This window comes from Penicillium oxalicum, chromosome VI, assembly GCF_001723175.1.
Source record: "Penicillium oxalicum strain HP7-1 chromosome VI, whole genome shotgun sequence".
NCBI lineage: Eukaryota > Fungi > Ascomycota > Eurotiomycetes > Eurotiales > Aspergillaceae > Penicillium > Penicillium oxalicum.
The window spans coordinates 2,606,356-2,626,384 of NC_064655.1; the positions used below are offsets into that span (position 1 = coordinate 2,606,356).

The 20,029-nt window shown below is 54.3% G+C and overlaps 8 protein-coding genes across 8 annotated transcripts; 6 read left to right on the forward strand and 2 right to left on the reverse strand.

Moving 5' to 3' along the window:
• Positions 1-1,830: 1,830 nt before the first annotated feature.
• POX_f08149 (uncharacterized protein) lies at positions 1,831-1,992 on the forward strand (the record flags this gene model as incomplete). The annotated part of the gene is made up of 1 exon (XM_050116930.1): positions 1,831-1,992. The coding sequence occupies one exon, from the start codon at positions 1,831-1,833 to the stop codon at positions 1,990-1,992; it is 162 nt and encodes a 53-aa protein (XP_049967069.1).
• A 1,180-nt stretch (positions 1,993-3,172) lies between these two features.
• POX_f08150 (uncharacterized protein) lies at positions 3,173-6,835 on the forward strand (the record flags this gene model as incomplete). The annotated part of the gene is made up of 3 exons (XM_050116931.1): positions 3,173-3,940; positions 4,108-6,541; positions 6,648-6,835. 3 exons carry the CDS (start codon positions 3,173-3,175, stop codon positions 6,833-6,835), a joined length of 3,390 nt encoding a protein of 1,129 aa, XP_049967070.1.
• An 876-nt stretch (positions 6,836-7,711) lies between these two features.
• On the reverse strand, positions 7,712-9,891 carry POX_f08151 (uncharacterized protein; the record flags this gene model as incomplete). Its single annotated transcript, XM_050116932.1, has 2 exons — positions 7,712-9,694; positions 9,769-9,891. 2 exons carry the CDS (start codon positions 9,889-9,891, stop codon positions 7,712-7,714), a joined length of 2,106 nt encoding a protein of 701 aa, XP_049967071.1.
• Positions 9,892-10,932: 1,041 nt separating this feature from the next.
• On the forward strand, positions 10,933-12,453 carry POX_f08152 (uncharacterized protein; the record flags this gene model as incomplete). Its single annotated transcript, XM_050116933.1, has 1 exon — positions 10,933-12,453. One exon carries the CDS (start codon positions 10,933-10,935, stop codon positions 12,451-12,453), a length of 1,521 nt encoding a protein of 506 aa, XP_049967072.1.
• A 533-nt stretch (positions 12,454-12,986) lies between these two features.
• POX_f08153 (putative Xaa-Pro aminopeptidase pepP) lies at positions 12,987-14,625 on the forward strand (the record flags this gene model as incomplete). The annotated part of the gene is made up of 4 exons (XM_050116934.1): positions 12,987-13,150; positions 13,319-14,252; positions 14,306-14,371; positions 14,473-14,625. 4 exons carry the CDS (start codon positions 12,987-12,989, stop codon positions 14,623-14,625), a joined length of 1,317 nt encoding a protein of 438 aa, XP_049967073.1.
• A 360-nt stretch (positions 14,626-14,985) lies between these two features.
• POX_f08154 (uncharacterized protein) lies at positions 14,986-16,452 on the reverse strand (the record flags this gene model as incomplete). Its single annotated transcript, XM_050116935.1, has 3 exons — positions 14,986-15,507; positions 15,651-15,786; positions 16,010-16,452. The coding sequence occupies 3 exons, from the start codon at positions 16,450-16,452 to the stop codon at positions 14,986-14,988; spliced, it is 1,101 nt and encodes a 366-aa protein (XP_049967074.1).
• A 1,028-nt stretch (positions 16,453-17,480) lies between these two features.
• Positions 17,481-18,925, forward strand: POX_f08155 (uncharacterized protein; the record flags this gene model as incomplete). The annotated part of the gene is made up of 3 exons (XM_050116936.1): positions 17,481-18,164; positions 18,276-18,453; positions 18,552-18,925. The coding sequence occupies 3 exons, from the start codon at positions 17,481-17,483 to the stop codon at positions 18,923-18,925; spliced, it is 1,236 nt and encodes a 411-aa protein (XP_049967075.1).
• A 26-nt stretch (positions 18,926-18,951) lies between these two features.
• POX_f08156 (putative sterol O-acyltransferase 1) lies at positions 18,952-19,765 on the forward strand (the record flags this gene model as incomplete). The annotated part of the gene is made up of 2 exons (XM_050116937.1): positions 18,952-19,233; positions 19,361-19,765. The coding sequence occupies 2 exons, from the start codon at positions 18,952-18,954 to the stop codon at positions 19,763-19,765; spliced, it is 687 nt and encodes a 228-aa protein (XP_049967076.1).
• Positions 19,766-20,029: the final 264 nt, after the last annotated feature.

Sequence of the window (20,029 nt, forward strand, 5' to 3'; positions counted from 1 at the left end):
TTTTTTTTTCTTACTCTTTACCTCTTTCGGACGAAGTTCCTCGGCGTTCCTCTTTTTTCCCCTCGCGATCCGGTGCTAAGCGGGAGGATTGGATTAAAAATGGAGTCCGAGACTGTGGCCGTTGGAAGTGGGACATGGGGGGGTTGCAAACAAAGATAAGACCAGGCAGCACCAGTCATGGAAGAGGATCAGATGGCGCTTGCTCCAGTTGATTGATCCTCTACTGTCGAGACACACTTCTGCTGTCCACAGTGTCCAGTGAATTCATATGAGATCGATGACTGTGCGGCTCCAGAAAGAACGGTCCAGTCTCAGCTACACAGTGCAGTGACTTTTACACGGTAGTGTGGCTGGTACGTCACCTGGTTGATCGGGTTCTCGTAATGGATCTAAGCATCACACCTCCACCGCCTGACGATGAGCTTGTTCGTTGGTGTCTGACTGTGGCATGTCTTGGCCTCGACGGATTGACGGGCAAGACATGTGGATTTCCGGGTGACCTCACGAGGTTCATAGACGGTTGACTAGGTTGGCAGCAAGATTTGTTCTGTTCACCCCGTGAGGTGAACCATTGAAAACATATTTATGCATTGGCATTCATAGTCACAGTAGTCCCGTGGCAGGTACGCAGCAGGTACCAGTACTCTATGGGCTACCGTACAACGTGAGAAAGCTCTTCGGTCAAACACCGTGGTCCCGCGGCTCGACACTCTTCGCCATGCCGACCGTGCAATGATCAATGCCGATGAAAACGAGAGCACGAGGGGAAAATCTCCCTTTTCCAGACCGTCTTGATCATCGCGAACGATTCCCGCTTTCGTGCCGATCTGATCTTGATTCGGCGGGGGTTAATAGTATATGCATCGCGCAGGGCACTGTGCTAGAGATGACAGGACTGGTCCTCGAGTCAATGTCGTGTGGCTCAACGGAACGGAAAAGCTAGTATACACGTTCATCCAGGGGTGGATCCCCTCATGAATACAAAAGTCTTCATACATTCATATGTATTTGTGGCACGAAGCACCGCTGATTATGTCCCCACCCATGAGGGTCAAGACTTCTCCAGGAGTTCAGAGAGACTCGTGGCTCCCGCTATTCACCGATGCGATCGAGTGCCTCGGAACTCCGCGAATGCAAGATTGCGCGAGTCAGGATCCTCGCGTCGCACGACAACCTCCCGACCCAACGACCTGGACTGAAGAGCCGAACAGGTGTGTCGAACAGATCGACAACGAGAGAGTCCATTCCAATTCTTCACGAATGGACAATGGTCTGATTCGGGTCATGACCTCTTTTTGTGTTGTCCCCCCCCCCCCCCGGATAATCAGGTGTTGGCTAGGCTGCTTCAATAAGGGGCCAACTCTTAGGTCTTCTCTGATTTTGAACCCAGGCCCCCGGTCCCTGTCAACTCCACACATCAGGGTGGTTCGCCATGCCTCTTTTTTTTTGTTTTCTTCTTCTGCCTTGGAGAGCCACCCTGGCTCCCACCTTGGCACCTGCTCTCGTTTTGAATACGCGCTCACTCTACTTGGCCACATCGTATTCACATCGCTTGTCATGTTCAATTGGCCGCGGTCATAGCTGGCTGTCGTATCTGGCGCCCATTCTTCCCATAGTATCAATGCTACTATCTAGGGTATAGTTTATCTGCTATAGGTCTACTACTCTTGATGGACCTCGATTGAACGCCTTGTCGATAGGGTGAGCAGCCAAGACAGTCGATTTGCAATTGATTCTCAGCACGGTCTGGTCTCGTCTGGAAGTGCGATATAGAGAGAGAGAGAGAGACTGTACAGGACTACCTTGAATCGAGTACCTGATTACTCCACGATGTCTGACGGCCCTGAGCTGGACATACTGGACATACTCAAGTCAACCGATTCTGGATACGACGGAGAGTATGAGTATGGAGCATTGGGTCAATTCTGGTCCGTGATCCACCCGCTGATCCATCCTCCAAAGGCATCCGGTCTCAAGACTCCAGGACGCTAGGATGGACTCTAGTCCACGTCTCTTTGTATAGCGTTCGAGGCCATGGAAGATGAGATGGACAATTTATACTGGCAATTGTCACCGTGAGAAGACTTGCCCTGCCGTGCTCCTGTTCGATCTCTCTTTCTTCCTCCCTCTTCTTTTCCTCTTCTTTCTCTCTCTCTCCGTCCACTTTGCCCCTGACCCAAATCCCAGAGTTCAAAGTCAAAAAATGGGTCGACCTGTGAATGGTTCCCCCAAAAAAGAAAGATAGCGAACCAACCGACCGCGCGGGAACTCCCCCTTCTCTCTTTTCCGATCGGAGGATCCCAGCGGGACCAGCGTCTCACCCCCTGACTGAACTCTCCCTGGGGACTCGTTTGCTTCCTGCTTCCTGCTTCCTGCTGATGCTTCCTGCTGATGCTTCCTGCTGATGCTGATGCTGATGCTGATGCTTGACTTTAAACGACCAAATCATCACCGGACGGGACATTGTCCGACAGTTTGACTCGAATCACACTTTTCGGCACAGATCACATCCACTCGTACTCCTTCTGCTCCTCCCCCGGAGACTTGCGTCGTTCACTGACCATCTCGTGCATCAACGGACTGTCTCCTCCTCCGAAACCTTCCCCCTCCCTCTCTTTCTAATTCCTGATCTTTCTCTCCTACTATTCTTTCTCTCTCTCTCCTTCTCTCTCTCCCTCTCTCACACACATATCTATACACACTCTTGCTTTTGGCCCCCCCCGCCCCCCTTCACCCTCGCCAATTCTTGCTCAAGTAGTGCTCTGTCGACGTGCCTTTTTTCCTTGCGACTCTATTGTACGACATGTCGACCTGGTTGGTAGGATCCCTCGATTAGAGTTTTTCCATTCACATTCATCCCCCCCCAAAAAACTCTCGTCCATTGCGCCAATTGTCGCAAGTCAACCCCAGAGAAAGCCGGACCAGGAAACCAGGAGAGAGCTGTGTCGGCAGACGACACGACCAGTCATCGATCGCTATCTTTGCTGGACGCAACGCCGAATTAGTTCATTAGTTCAGTCAGCTCGGCGTCCCGACCAATTCCTTTCACCTTGTCCTGCGCTTCGTCCCTTTTCATCTCCAATGCCAGACGTCGGCCGATGACCAGACCCGACCCGACCATCAGTGGCTGCCACTTCTCTGAACCTCTGCCCATCGTCCCCGCCGCATGAAAATGCTCTACCGCGCAGCCGTGGAGGATGAACCGCGATCATTCCATCCCCGACGTCCCTCGGGCCCTCTGACCGAGCCTCCCTCCGGACCACTGCCGCATCGTCCATCCTCACGCATCTCCCGATCAGCCTCGCGAAACCGACTCGCACATCCGGCGGGTGGAGGAGCTCGGATCGCCTCCACCAGCCCGGACCCCCTGGCCGATTTGACCCCGTCGAGTCCGATCAAGGAAGGCCTGGGGAATTTGAATCGCTGGTCCCAGTCGACCTCTTCCAGTAGGAGTGCCTCAGAATATATCGGTCACCACCGGGGCGCCTCCAAGGTCTCAATCGCCAATTCGAACCACAGCCCTTCCCGGACGCCTGCGCGAGCCGAATTGCCCGAAGTGAGTGTGCCCGAGCTCAGAGCATCCGAGATGTTCATGGCCGATGCCAACATATTGTATATCGACCCCCCGTTCGCAGCGGAGAATCACGATTCCATGACCCTGGGTCATCTCCCCTCGCACCAGGAGTCGGCGTCAACGTACCCCGGGGAAGGTGGAATCTTCATGGACGGAGAGGGCGAGGCCGACTTCCGTCAGCACGGGGCGACACAGAAAGCAATGCTGTCCAAGGCGCTCCAAAAGGCCAATACGGCCGTGCTGCTCGACAATGCGGCCAATTTTGAGGGCGCGATGGAGGCATACACCGATGCCTGCCAGTTGTTGCAATTGGTGATGCTGCGAAGCAATGGCGGTGACGAGGAGCGGATCAAACTGCAGGAAATTGTACGTCCACTGGAATCCCACGGAGTGTGTCCTCTGTGCCTTCGCTGACCCCGTGGGCACGTGGCCAGAGGGGGGGGGGAAGGAGGAGGCTCGGAGGAGATTCCCTCCGTTTGTTTTTTTGTGTGTATGTTGGTTCAAGAGAGGGCGATACTGACTCCGAATGATAGCGGGATACATATATGGCACGAATTACCGAACTTCAGCGCATGGACTTTTCGATCATGGAATCCGACGGCAAGGCCCTCCCAGAGCGCCCGCTCAGTCAAGAGTCCTTTGGCGAGCTGCTTCATGCGGTCGCTTCGGTGCAGGACGATCCGTACCTGGACAGTCAACACAGCGCCGCCCATTCCGGTTTGCGGCTGCAGGCCGCCTTTGATGAATCACGACCGCTCCCTTCCGAAGCAATTCCCCCGCGACGTCAATCATTGCGACCCTCGGCGCAATCGGACCGCACGACACCTGCAGGCCTGGGGAACAATCTCGCAGCCTACCACCATGGAGCCTTCCTGGACCCAACGCCGGTTCTCGACTCCAACGAGACCACCTCATGGCTCGACACCATCGACGAATCAGGCGCCTCGTCGCCATCCTCGGCCAACTCCAAGGCGTCCTCGGTGTACCTGCGCCGACGAACCAGTCGTCGTCTCAGTACCGATACGGAGGCCGAATTCGACGCCGCCTTGGATGCTGCCGTGGAGGCGGCTTATGACGACGGGTTGGAGCCCGTCGAGGAGTACCAGGACGAAGAGGGCGACAGCGTGGTTGCGAATGCGCGTCGGAATATCGAGCTTGCCAAGCAGCGAGTCCGGGAGGCCGAACTCGAGGCTGAGGCGGCCATGAGTCGTGGTCGGGACCTTCGCCCCGTCCAGGAACAGTATCTCCTGGATGACGCGGGCGGCCAGACGTTGGAATATTTGGATGAAGAGGCGGAAGAAGAAGAGCGTCTGCTCGAGGAAATGACCAAGGGTTATGTCATGGATGAATTCGAGTTTGGTCTGCAAACCAAGTCGGCCTTGCCTCGAGAATCGGATTCCAGCAACATGTCCGGTCATACCTGGGAGAGCTCGCTCGCGTCAAATGCCACGGGACCTGGGAGCCTGGCGTTGTCCACCCTCGCGGAGGACGACGACAGTGTTTTGCCTCTCGACTTTTTGGATCAAACCCTCCTGCCCACTGCTCCCCCCACGGCAGCACTCCCTCCGATCCCCGTCTCGTCCGATTTCCCCAGTCTCCCCCTCCCTCGCGCATCCGTGTCTTCACCCGCTCCTCCGCCACCTCCCATGGGACCTCCCCCCATCCCGGGTGTGCGTGCCCGGAGACTTTCAGGACAGGCTTCAACCGAGCTCAAAATCGAGACAGGCTCACACGCGCGCAGTAGCTCCACGGTGTCCAACGTGGATCCCTTTATGATCCCACCCACCCAGCCTGCCCCCGCAGCCTCGAAGGACGAGGCCTCCCAAGAACCGTCGCGGTCGGCGACACCGAGCTTCCGCGCCAACCTGCATCCAACGTCCCGACGCAACCCTTCGACTGGCTCCTTTGTGGACCACATCAATTTGATCAAGACTCGCACACAAGAGGACGAGGAAGGAGGTCTGCCCGTTCTGCCGGCCGCGATACGTCCCATGGGCAAGGTGCCTTCGGCCCCGGACGGCCTCGATAAGGTCGGGGCGACGACCAAATCCTTCCGCAATCGCAATGTTTCCGTGCCCATCCCCGACACTGTGCCCGTCTCGCCGACGACTCCCTGGAGCGGTTCCTTTTCGTCTCAGGAGACTCAGAAAGCCAGCGGGATACCTCACATGCCAGTGCTTCCGACCCCCACCGCGCCTCTGTTCACGCAAAATGGGCTTCCCACCGGCGGTCTGGACCTCTTTGATTGCGAGATTCATTCGCCGACCTCGCTGGGTCGTCCCAACATGCTCGTGCACAACGCGCCCCTGCCCTTGGAGCCTTGTCCCGAATCGTTCCTCCTCCGGCCCTTCTGGCTGATGCGCTGCCTGTACCAGACGCTCTCTCATCCTCAGGGGGGCTATCTGTCCGAGAAGCTGTTCATTCCGCGCGATGTCTGGCGCGTGAAAAATGTCAAGATCAAAGCTCTGGAAGACAAGATCTCCAACTGCGATTTGCTGACGGCGGCCTTGCTGAAACTGGCCCAAGTGGACATGTTTGACGCGGATGCCGTGCTGGATGAAATGCAATCGTTTGAGAGTATTCTCGACCAAGCGCAGATGGTCCTGTCCAAGAAGCTCGGCAACGAAGTGGGCGTCCACGCCGCCATTCCGCAGTTACGGCAACATGCCTCGTTTGACGATGCTGCCCAATTCGAAACTTCCGTGGTGAAATCGTCGAGCACTTCTAACAAATCCTATCGGCCCACGTGGAAGCGTCTTCGCTCCAAGACATCGGGCATCACCACGGTGAGCTCGTTCTCCAGTGTCCGCGAGACCAGTAAAGAGCAGTTGACAATGACTTCGGTCCCGATGACCACGGCACCGTCGAATCAAGCGCGGCGCAGTGTGACTTCTTTGGACTTTTCGGGGCCGAATTCTCATTACATGGGTGCTTTGGCGCGGCTTTTTGATGCTGCTCAAGTATTGGGTATGTTTTTGGCCGCTTTTGCTCTTTTCTCTCTCTCTCTCTCTCCCCGCAATTTCTTTTTTCTCGCCCTACTTTGTTCTCACGTCGTCTAACTTTCCGTCTTTAGACCAAGTCGCCCAACAGGTTGAGGATCCAGGCTTGAAGCATTCTTCACCAACGCATGTTGGTTTGGAGCTCAGCACGCGTCATGCTGCCGAATTTTTCGGCTTTTACATTTGTCGCTTCGCCCTGGCCGATGTTGGCTTGATGTTGGATAAATTCATCAAGCGTGGTAGTGAATGGGTATTGATCTAGGAGGGGCCACATTTTCTACCACCTGCTTGATGCTTCATTTCTCCCCCTCCTCCTCCATCTACATCTTGAATCTCGAACATCTCGTCATTTGCAATATGATTGCATTTTTGCGGTCTCATCTTCCCTCTGCTTCCTTCCACCTTCGACACACTACTTATTCCATGACCCCTCCCCACCCGCCGGGTCATTGAAACACACCTCTTCTTGTCGCCCACATCACCCATGCTTCACCTTGTGATAGGTCCCCTCCTCCCCCTTTCTCTGTTCCATATTTCATGTTGACCATCCCGCGGTCTATTGATGTTCCATGTCTGTTAAGATACCATGACTATGTGCCTCTTCACCCCTCCCCTCTATTCTTTCTCTTCTACACTCATTGAGATATGAAGAAAAGATGAGAAGGAGATGACGATCTCAAGAAGAATATCAAATAATATCAACGTCTCTTGTGTCCGCTCTGGCCCGTATCCGTATCTTCTAAGACATGAATTTGAAACCTGACGGATTCGCTGGTCATCCAAGAGGATGGTCTCCCTCTGATAGTGATTTCGAGCGCAACGACTCTGAGAATCAGTATCTATTGATCCACCACTGAACTTGGACGTCGTTTTGTCCTTTCTGCAACCCTTACCATCTTCTAATTTGAAACTACTTGAGATCCACCAATCTTCTAATTATCCTTACTTTCAAGATGAAGGACATCCAGATCCAAATGGTCATCCGACTTTACAGACTCCAGTCTCCATTGCAAAAAGGAGGGAGGGAAAAAAAGGGGGGAAAAAAAGGGGGGAAAAAAAGGGGGGAAAAAAAGGGGGGAAAAAAAGCAAACCAAATCCTCCAACCCCCCCCCCCCCCCCCCCCCCCCCAAGAACTTTTTCAAGTCGACGATCGAAGACAAATCCGCCTCCTCCGCTCCGCATCCCGAATAATCTCCGCTGCCACGTTCAAACTCGGTGCCAAGTGCGCATAACGCTGGACTTCCTCGACCACGTTCGCGATAATAGCGTTGATTCGCGCCTTGGGCGGCAACAGCGTCGATAAGGTTGGGGACATGGTTGCGCCCATGATGAGGAGGGTCTGGGAGACCATGGATAGGGCGCCCTGCCAGAGGTAGGGAAGATGGCCGGCGCGATGGCTGGTGATATGTTCGAGTTGGCGGAGGGTGGCGTCGAGGCAGCGACGGCTGCATTCGAGAACGCCGGGGTCGGAGCCGGCGTGTTCGTTTTCGAAGACGGCGAGGATGTAAGGGCGGTAGATGATTGTGCGGCAGGCGTTGTAACGGAGGCGGAGGACGGTTTGGATTGGGTTCGTGGTTGGGTGGGTGGAGGTAGATGGGGTGGATGAAGGGGATGGTTGGGAAGAGGTCGTGGTGGTGGTGGAATCTAGAGCGAGGGGGAATTGGATGGGTTGAGGAAGACTTTCGTACCATTGAGAGAGTTGAAAGTCGAGTTCGGAGACGATGGGACCCAGAGAGGAGAGTGTGTGAGTACTGTCTTTTTGGTAGATGAGGTGGCTGACGCGGTTGAGAAGTCGGCGGAGGGCGATTTCGGCGAGAAAGTACCACAGTTCGTCGTGGTGCACCCCTGCTCTTGACATGGTGGAAGGTTGATTCATCAGGAGCGGAGGGTCAAGCGAGGTAGGCGTGTTATTGCTGTTGCGGTCGTTGTGAAAGACAATTGATGGGTGGGCATTGTGACTGTCCTTCGAGGACTTCGTATATTCCTCATAAAATTGCTCATCCTCCATAGTCGTCATCGCCGCCACTTCCTTCTCGCCCTCCTCTTCCTCCTCGTCGAATCCTCCAGGGAGATCAACGAGTTCCTCAAAGTTGACAATCCCCGAATGCGGCAGGTCCAACTCGGCGAGGAGATCGCTCTCAAAGAGAAGGGAATTCCAGTAGACGCGGATGCTGAGCTCTCTCCATTGCGCGGGCACCCGAGACGGGTTCCCCAAAAGAAGTTGCAGTTTCAAGCTCACGTTGGACAGGAGAGTCCATGCTTCGAGCGGCCGGACCAGATAAAACAAGTAGGCAGATGCCAGGACCATACACTGTGCGGCCATCACCGAGTTGCGCATCATGACCGAAGGCAAAATGGCCCAGGCTGCCGCGAAATAGGGCAGTCCTGGCCGTTCATGGTCTGGCGGGAGAGACGCAATGCTCCCATGGCGACTGGCGGCGCCTAGAGCCAGGACTAATAGCACCAGACAGCTGATCGGTCCGTCCTGGAATCCCTGCGCCAACGCAGTTCGATAGTAGCGGTCCCAGGTATACGGGTTCACACATGCATACCAAAGATTTGCATGATCGAAAAACGCCTGAACGTAGACCGGTGCATTGACCAAATCAAAGCCAGCGTTGGTGTCCAGACGCAGCGGCTCGCGAGTCATTTCCAATTGCAGAAGACTTTGAGGGTCGTATGGTCTCGAGACCAAGTCGCGGATGAGTGGCCACTGGAGAAGATGTAAAGCCGGGGTACTGTGCACTTTGGGCATCGTAGAGATGCTGATACTCGGAGGCGGATTTGCCCAGGACCCCAACCCTACGGCGGCCATTTTCCCCGTCGTCGACATCAAACCATTCATCCGACTGGTTGGTTCCTCACTGCCCATCCCAGTATCGTTGCTGGTTGCAGGCGATGTGGACGAGAGCGTCAATTGCTGTGAAGAATGGGCTTGTGCGGCCAGACTCGAATGTAGGAGTCCCTCGATTCGAGTGAGATGTTCGAGAATGAGCTTGTCGCCTGCATCGAGCTTGATCCCAGGTTCTCGATAAACGCATTCGGCCTCGAGATCGGAGCAGAGCTGGCATTTGGGGCGGGCGCCATTACATCGTGTCTTGCGTAATCGACATATCTGGCACTGTTCTCACCGTGTCAGTCACAGCAATGGTCTGGTCTGCGTTGCACGTCGTGTGCGCGGAGACCCAAGCTCACAGCTATCGTCGCCCTTCTTCGTGGATACTCGGCCGCATCTTCGCCTGTCCGTTTCTTGCTGATGGCAAAGTCCAACTCGAGTCCGGTCATGGAATCGCCATCTTTCTCCGGTGTCGGTGTCATTTTTCTAACTCCCTCCCTCAAAAAATTGAGGAAGCTCGAGTGATCCGGCTGGGAACGGCTTCAGGAGCTTCGAACGGGTGAATGAAATCTAGTTTGAGGAGTAATGTAGAATTGACGAGCTCAGCGTCAGCCTCCGAAATGGCTCAGCAGCTCATCCATGTCATGCCTGAACTGGAGAGAGCAAGATCGATTCTGGAGACAGACGTGCAGTTTGCAAAGCTGATCGATGATCGAACTTCGAGCTTCCCCCTCCGTTTCAATTATAAACCGGTGGAAGGAGTCGAGCATTGGCATGTGAAATACCATCCCACAAGAAGATGGGAATCGATTGCCCACCACAGATCCAACATCGGACAAGATCAAAAAAAAATTAATAATTTCAAAGCCCGAGAGCAGCGGGGAAAATTAGGTATGCTGTGTCTGACTCTGCCCAGCTCCGTCTGGCTCAGTCTGGCGCTGTCCAGCGCCGTTGAGCTCCCTCGTAACTCAACATTATGCCCGTCTCGGTTTAGTTTCCTGTTGGTGGCAGACTGGTGGGCCTTCAAGTGCAGATCAAGTCTGACATACAACAAATCATCGCGACTCACGACGCTTGCGACACACGGGGGAACTGGTCCGTGGTTGATTAGGCAGTCCGATAAGATCAGGCCATGAATCCCGGCCTATGCCGAGTATAAGTGAGAGGCGGTACGCTAGATCCTGGCAAGATGCATAGTGACATACAAAATGATTCTTGGAAATCACGGAGACGTCAGTGGTATTTATTTTTCTCAACGTTCAAAAAAAAAACCCTGATCCGTTCAGTTGGCCCAGAAAAGATGTTGATTCAGAGTACGGCCCTGGAGACTTGTGCTGGATCGGGGAAGCGGCCGCCTGCAATCGAGCGATAAGCAGATAAGATAAAGGATCCGCCTTTATCGCACGTGGACACGCGTGGCGCCTCAAACACACGCGCCTCATTTCTTGACGATCGCAGCACGACGTCAAGAGAGTTAAGGGCCCAACCACATATTGCACCCCACACACCGCACCGTCGCCATCATGCCTCGTCCTGCGGCCAAGCGGAATCGCTCACTGAAAGCAATCCAAGTGACTAGATCAAAGGCCGCACAGGAGGAGCCGGCGTCTGCTGAACCCAGCGACGTCCCTGCGCCCCGATCCCCCTCGGCCGAAAACGCGTCCAAAGGCCCAAAGCGCGCACTTCGAAGTCAGACGCCCTTGGCGCAACGAAACGAGAATGCCATTGCTTCATCGCCTGGGGGTGATCAGCTCGGTACGGGAAGTCGACCCGGGACGGGCAGTCGGCCACCAACCCGATCGCGAGGATATTCCTCGACACTTTCTCTCGCGGGGCGCAAAGGTGACACGGGCTCACGCATCCCCGGGACGCCTGGCTTTGAGAACTCTGTCCTAGGAAACTTTCGACGACGCCCGCGACAGCAGAGTATTCTTCATATGATGCAGGCGGAGGACGACACGCTGGAGCTGGAGGATGACGATTTATTGGGGGGGCTCAGTCCCGAGGATGAATCAACAACACCCCTCCGGATTCCTCGGGGTAAATCGCTGCTGATCTCCCAGGACGATACCTTACAGACGCCGTCGAAATCCACACCTTCATCTCCGGGGTCACGAAAGCGCAGGCGGTCTGCTGAAGAGCAGATGATCGAGGTTCAAGTACCTCAGTCGCCCTCAGTGGTGATCAATAATTCCGTGGTCGAGACGGTGGCAGATACGCCAAATACGACGCAAATCCCGCAAAGCCAGTCTATTCCGCCAAGTCAAACCATCCCACAATCGCAAACGTCTGATCTGTACCAGAGTACACCGCAGCCTCTACGGTTTGCCGATATTCTGAGTCAAACCATGCTTCCTCCCGCCAGCAGTCCGATGAGCTCAATCGCGGTCACCCCCGGTTCACCTGCAGCGCCCGTTCAGAAGGGTCGGCGAGGGAGGAAACCGCGAGACCTTGCACATCTATCGACTGCAATATTACAAGAAAAGGCACTTCCACGACGGCGTAAACCTCGCCGTCGAGGCCGCACGCTGGGTGAATATGAAGTACCCAGCGATGAGGAGGAGGATGGCGATGAAGACGGTCATGGGAGCGATGAGGCCATCCACCATGCGGCATCGGATGATGAGGACGAGCTCAACCACCAACCTACGAGACGGACACGGCGGAGTGGTGGCTCCGCCAAACTAAAGCCTCTCGGGAACGCGCGTGATAAATCGAGACTGAACAGTCCCACCAAGACGAGAACCCGATCCAAGTCAGCGCCACGAGGAAAATCCGTGGAAGCCCAGGGATCTGTGCGGCGTTCGCGATCAAGAAAAAGCGTAGGCACGGATAAGGAGAATAATGCACAGGTGCCATCTCGATCATCATCCCCCTTGTCCTCTCCGCCTGAATCGGATGGATCAGATTCTGAACCAGAAGCCGAAATTGAAAAGGCGCCTCGCCGTATTGTGAGCGCAGAACTACGCGCCGCGGTGGAGAAATTCAAAGAGGTGGATCAGTGGCAGATGGAGTTTGAGGATGTCTCTGGGTCGGAGGAATAACGGCTGCTATAATTAATCATTTAGCCGCATTTTTCTTTTTCGCAGATATGACATTGATGTGTGATGCGAGATTGTTATTATTATTATGATCATTATTTCCTTAATTCAAAAGAAGCCATCTCTCAGTACACTGGAAAGATGATAGATTTGTGGATTCATTCAAGGACCAAGCGTACGGTGCTCTCCTGCACGTTACGACCTACTGCTTGTAGTCTGGATGTATTGACGTACTGACGCGTGCCTCAGCGCTTCCATTGCCGATGGTTTCTGGAGCTGTCGGCTGTCGACTGTCAACCGTCAATAGCCGGGACCCAGTCGGCGCTGCCTGAATGGCCAGTTGGAGAAGCAGCCCCGCAGTCTGCCACACGCCAGCAGAACGGAACCCCGCGGCGCCGACGGGAAGCAATCTTGTGGAACGTGACAAGTGTGTCCAACGGTTGCCCTCTTTTTTTTTCTCTCTTTGTTTTGTGTTGGATTCTTTGCAACTATCAACCATTTACACTCAGAGTCGAGAGTGATCCAGTTCGTTAAATATGGCGTCCGTCGATCAGATCCTCGCGGGGAAGTATCCTGGCAAGGCGCATGCACGCCGCGTCGCCCAGATGCTGAAAGAGAAGCATGGCGATGCGGGTATGATTTACCTCGAGGCTCAAAGAACTCGGATGATTGAGGACAGTGACGAGGCCATGCACTTCCGGTATGTCATATCCAGATGAGTTATAGTACCCAGCTTCATCCACTTTCATTTTTGTTACCTTTGGGCCAATCGCTCGAGGGTCGAATAGATTGTTCTCGAGTGGGGTTCTTTGTTGTCGCGGTTTTCACATAGGAATACAACGCTCACTTTCCTCAATTTCTATTCTAGCCAGCGTCGCCCTTTCTTCTACTTCACCGGCTGTAACGAGCCCGATGCCGCAGTCGTCTACGACGTCAAAAAAGACCAGCTTACCCTCTTCATTGCTCCCATTGACCCCGAATCAGTCATCTGGTCCGGTCTGCCCTTATCCCCCGAACAAGCCAAGGCGCTCTACGACGTCGACGCCGTGCAGTACACCAATGAGGTGAACTCCACCCTGGCATCCATCGCCTCGGCCCAAGAGGGCAAGACCGTCGCCTTTGCTATCGACCAACAAGTCTCCGAGGGGATCAACTTTGCCGGCTTTGCGCAAACGAATCTCTCCGTCTTGAAGGATGTCATTGGAGACGCGCGTGTGGTCAAAGACGCTTATGAGATTGCTCTGCTGCGAAAGGCCAACGATATCTCGACGCTGGGCCACATCGCCTGTATGAAGGCGGCTGGCAAGGCGAGCAATGAGCGTGAAGTTGAGGCCGAGTTTATCAAGACGTGCATTGCCCACGGGGCGAGGGAAATGTCGTATCATCCTATTTTCGCAGCGGGTGAGAATGGAGCCACGCTACACTATGTCAAGAATGACGACAGTTTCTTCTACGCGGCGACGACCTCGGACCCCAGTCTGCAAGGACAGCGAAAGGGGAGCCTGCTGATCGACGCTGGCGGCGAGTATCAGACCTATTGCGCTGACATCACTCGTGTGGTGCCCCTGGCGGGACGGTTTCCCGAGGAAGCGCGCCAGATCTACGAGATTGTGCTCGAGATGCAGACGCAGTGCATTGCCATGCTGAAGGAGGGTGTCCTCTGGGACGATGTGCATGCGTTGGCGCACCGGGTCGCGATCAAGGGCCTGTTGAAATTGGGCATTCTCCAGGCGACGAGGAGGAAATTTTCCAGAAGCGTGTCAGCGTGGCTTTCTTCCCGCATGGTCTGGGCCACTATCTGGGTATGGATACTCACGATACGGGTGGTAACCCGAACTATAACGATGAGGACAAGATGTTCCGCTTCCTGCGAACTCGGGGCAAGCTTCCCGCTGGATCGGTCATTACCGTCGAACCGGGGGTGAGTAAAGTCTTTTCTCGTTTCCCTTCTCTCTCTCTCTCTCTCTCGTTGTTGGGGAGGTCTTCTTCCCTCTACCATATCCCAGACTAACGCCTGTGCAGATCTACTTTTGCCGCTTCATCATCGATCCCGTTTTGGAATCGCCCGAACTCGGCAAGTACATCAACACGAGGTACTGGAGCGCTACTGGCGCGTGGGTGGAGTGCGCATCGAAGACAATGTGCACGTCACCAAGGATGGCCCTGATAATTTGACTTCGGCGCCCAAGGCGATTGCCGAGGTGGAGAGTTTGGCGCAATAAAAAGCACCTTGATAGATTCGGGAAAGGGAATCTCCCCCGAAAAAAACAGACATTTGATCTAGATCTACGGATTGGGCAGTCTTTCGCCGAACAGAGCCAACCATAGCATCACCCGCTGCCCGACAAACATGCATCGGAGTTGATGGCGGCGGTGGGGAACGAAGAACAATACGATCAAGGAACCCAGTACTCTTATTGTGTCTGTGTTTAACCTCTCTAGAAACTCGATTCGGTTCACATGGCAATTGAAAAAAAAAATCGGTCGTAGATCATGTATGCATAAATTGAGAGAACGTGCCGGGTCTGATGCTGATCATTTTTCGCCCGCCCGCAGACGCTTTCGACCTCGTGGCGTCGACTCCGTCGGTTCCCCTGGACCAGACTTCTCCTTGCGATCCATCAAGATCTTCAACACGTCCGAGGTAAACTCAGGAACCTCCAAGCACATACTGTGCCAATCATCCTGCACCTCGTGGCGAAGCAAATGGCCGCGCGACGCCCAGTACGACGCCACCGGTCGACGAATCGTGGAGTCCTCGACCGAGGTGTGCGTGTAGACGTAGCGCGCGTAGGCCAACTCGCCCCGCGGAGTGCCATTGACACGATGGATCTTGGTATGAGCGAGGGTCTTGAGCGCGGGAAGACCCAATTTCTCGGCTAATGTGTAGACGCGCGCGTGTTGCAACAGTTCTTCGCCGGTCCGGTCGACTGCGCCTTCGGGTTCGACTGAGGCGGTGGGGGATTCGTCTTGCGACACGGAGTAGTCGCGTGTGTATTCGAATTGAAGGAAGCAGCCAAAGGCTTCGACATTTTCCTCGGGGAGATCGATGCGACGCTGGTGAATGATGGAAAAAGGGCTAGTATTCACGAGAGATTGCTTGAAAGGGGGAAAGGGAAGGAGAGGGGCATTTTTTCCCAACATGCAGATGCAGCGCGCATCGGAATTGACCCCCTCTTTCAAGGATGAGAAAAACGTACGTTTACTGATCCGTCGAACTTGTCGACATATTCGGTGAGGTAGGGTGAATCCAAGAGCAGTGCCTGATGCGCAGTCAACATCTGCGCCTGGTTGCCTTGGCCGATGTAGATTTCGACAATTGGAGATGTCAGAAAACTAAGGGGAAAAAAAGGTCAGTGATGTGTGAATGGGTCCTGTCGGCCCTGGCGCTGCGACGGCCAGGGGGTTGTTTGCGCCATTGCGGTTCGCAGGAGGGGGAAGGGTCGATGGTGAAGTGTTTTGACTCGATCGCATCACCATTTTGACGGCGAAGAGACAGAGGGTCAGGGGGGGAAAGAACAACGGGAATGACCCCATGGATGGATCGCACAGGACTCACTCGAGGAATTTGAAGCCGGCGCTCTTCTTGGGCGCAGGGGTTGGCGGCGCCGGTTGGCTTTGCGCCGGCTCGTTAGGCGCATCTTCAAGGATGGTATCCTCCGTCACGACCGCGGTCTCGGTCTCGGTCTGAGTCTGAGTCTGAGTCTGAGTCTGAGGGATGGAAGTCTCCTGAGTGCCGGTCATTTTGACCTCGTTGGAGGTCGAGGTCGTGGTGGTTGTGGTGTTTTGTGCCGTGGGAGTGTCCGTGCCGGCCACTTCGACTTGGGGATTATCCTCTATGCTGGGCGATGGATCTCGATTGGAGATGATAATGAAATAGACGGAGGTGGAGAAGTATGGAGGAGCGTGAGGAGACGCAGCTGAAGAGGGCTGGTGAGAGCTGCAGCGCTGTCGGCCTGGAGAGCTGGAGTTTAATGAGAGACGATCCTCTCCACTCCACATGAGCTCTAGTCTTGCTGAGTAGAGTACAGTCCATCACTCCGGTATCTAGGATTTACTACCCGCGTACTGGTGGCTCCTAGCTACTTTTTGGCTCAGATGATGATATGAGATGCACTGAATAGGAGGCGTGACCATGAGAACCGAATATTCTACGATAGTCGCAGCTTTTAGCAGTGTCATCAAAGTAGTTATATTGTAGGTTTCCGAGTGACCATCGTTCTTGGCGTTGAACGATCATGTGACCGTGCTGCTTTGATTGGGTGTGTTTATACATCTCCCGTCGATCGCGATGAGTTCAAGGACACTCGACCTCGAATTCAGTTTGTTGGCGTGAGGAAATTGATTGGCAGCAAGAATCATACCTGATGTTGTCACTGCCTTGTCCACATGACAGCCGGAACTCTCGGTTCCCAACCGGCACCGAACGGGGGGGATCATCCTCTCAATCCATGAGATGATTTCTCCCACAATGATCCTCTTCTATCGAGTCTATTTCGACCCGCTCCCTCAAATTGACTTTCGGAACTCGGCGATTCGGGCTTCCATCCTTCGTTCCTTTTTCTTCCGCCGGCGTGATCGCCCTTTTCCATGTGGAAGAGTCAGCGGCAGCCATTCACCGCATCACCACCGTCTCTTGGCCGTCCGACCTATGTCGAGGCCCGGGCTCCCAACGCTCAGATTCTTGGATCCTCTGGGCCATCTTTGCTTGGTCACTTTGTCTCCTCTGTTGTTCCCTTTGGAGGGGGTTGATGTCATCGGTGGGCCGGCTTGGCCGCTTGCCACGAGGATCCGAACCTGCCGAAACCGACGATCTCCAGTTCGGTCAGCCCTATCTATGGGGATCCACGCGGGCGGGCAGTCCAGGTACATAAAGACCAGGAGGCCCAAGTTTGAAAGAGGAGATATGACGCATGTCAGAAAAAGAAGGTCTATACACTGACGGTGGTAGCTGCCACGACTACTCACTGCTCCAAGCTCACACGACCCTGTCGCGTCAACCGTGAATGCTTGATTGAGGATCGATCGCCATGAGCGACGGAATGACACTGGCGATGGATGCGCCTCTTCCGCCATCTCCACCCAACGCTGATTCTCCATCCCTGGCAAGTAGTGGCGGATGGAGTGAAGATTGTCACTTCAACAGTGATGATCGCCAATCGCTTCACAAGAGACGATCCAGCGTCTCTCTTCAACTCCAGAAAACCGACCAGGGAAATCAATTCATCCTCACCGCTACCGACGCAGCACTTCTCCGGGAGATCCTTCACGAAGCTGCCCTCACCGAGGGTTTATCATCGTCGGTGGGCAGCAGTGGAGCCGGAACCGGAGGCGCAGGTGCCAATGATGGTGACAAAGGGACCAGCCCGCGTAAATATCGCTTCCCCTTTCGGGATTTTCAATTCACCCAGCAGCGAAGTGTCTTTGATCGACAGAATGCGTCCTCGGCCTCGTCGCCGTTTCATGGGTTCTTCACCCTCTTTTGGCTTGGGGTGGCGATGATGGTGATCAAGGTGGCTGCCAATAATTATCGAGCCTTTGGAACCCCCTTTGGCAGAACAGAGATTATCGATCTGATGCTCAGTCGGGATCTGTTGGTGTTGGGTATCACAGACTTTGTGATGTGTTGGTCGACCATCTTTTGCTGGGGGTTCCAGCGGATGATTTTCGGAGGGTGGGTGCAGTGGAGTGGTTGGGGATGGATTATTCAAAATGTAGGTTGATGCCCTCGAGGGGTTTTTCCGACCCCCATGGCTTTTGACTCTTTTCTTTTTTTTTCTTTTACTCCGTCTTCGTCTGTGAAAACCAGCCCGTGAGATCGATAGACTAACCTTGAGACGGGGGGGGATGCGGTGGTTCAGATATGGCAAACCCTGTACCTGGCCGGGTTTATCTGGTGGACATATCATCGAGACTGGCCATGGACACATACGGTCTTTATGGTCCTGCACTGCTTGACCATGTTGATGAAACAACATAGCTACGCTTCTTTTAATGGGTACTGTACGTCGATGGGAGACCGACCCCCAAAACGAAGGCTCTTTGACGGCTCCTTTTTTCTTTCTTTTCTTCGAAAATGCACCCGAGCTAATCATCCACAGTGTCTGAGCTCTACAAGAAGCGCCGTTTACTGCAAGGCCGCCTCAAACGTCTCGAGGACATGGGTGCGAATGACCCTCCTCATGACCAAACACCTCTGCGAGCCATGATCACCCCCTCTGCGGAGGAGCTCGTCTCAACTTATACATCCCTCAAGAGTCAGCCCCCCCGGCGTGGTTCCGCCGACTACACGGGTATTCACGCCACCCGCGATGCGGACCATCTGTTATCCCTCTCCGCAACCATTGACCAGCGGACTACCCTGAACTCGGCGCAACTAGACACTCTCAAGAGTCTCCTGATCCGCGAGATTGACGTCCTGTCCGAGGGCCTGCGGGCCGGTATGCGCCAACGAGCCAGTATCCGCGGAACTTGAGCGCTGGGAACTTTTGCGAGTTTTTGATGCTGCCCACTCTGGTGTATGAATTGGAATACCCTCGCACGGAGAGCATTGACTGGGGATACGTGGTGGAGAAGGTGATTGCCACCTTTGCGACCATCTTCGTGATGATCGTCGTGTCGCAGTACTGGATCTATCCGGTGGTGATGCGCACGGTACAGATGAAAGAGCAAGGGTGGACAGTGCAGCAACGACTGCGGGAATTTCCCTGGGTGCTGAGTGACTTGCTCTTCCCATTTATGATGGAGTATCTGCTGGCGTTTTATGTGATTTGGGAGTGTGTGGTGAGTCCTATTCTTCCCCCCTCCCCCTCTGGGCTTCCAGTTCTCTGCCTTGCGAGTCCATGAAAGATGGGCTGTGTTGACGCGTCTCTAACTTTCTTTCCTGTTTTTTTTTTCATGATCTTATCAGCTCAATGCCCTGGCTGAAATCACCCGATTCGCTGATCGAGGCTTCTACGCCGACTGGTGGAATTCAGTCTCGTGGGATCAATTTGCGCGAGACTGGAATCGACCGGTCCACAACTTTCTGCTCCGGCACGTCTACCACAGTTCCATCAGTTCCTTTCATCTGTCGAAAGTGTCGGCCAGTCTGGTGACCTTTTTGCTCTCGGCCTGTGTGCACGAACTGATCATGCTGTGTATCTTTCGCCGGCTACGGGGGTATCTATTGATCCTGCAGATGATGCAGTTGCCGTTGGTGTGGTTAAGTCGGACGAGGGTCCTACGGGGCAGACGGTTGGTGGGCAATGTGTTTTTCTGGTTGGGCATCTTTACAGGGCCGAGTCTGCTGTGCAGTCTATATTTGATTATATAACGATGGTAGATCAGCGCAGTCACTGCGAGACATGGATCTTACTTGGTTTTGGGGGGGGGGTTGTCGTTTTTTTATGAATATGATCAATGGCGCATACTTCCAGGATTCATCCATGCTTGAGAGATTGCTTCAGCACTTGTACTGTAGTCGGGTGAGTATCAAGTGCTCCTCGAGGCGAACCGGAGATAACGAGGCTGTCACGACTATCGCAGCATCATGATTTGGTTTCTCCATCGGATCTTTTAACTCCGTAATCCCCGCACC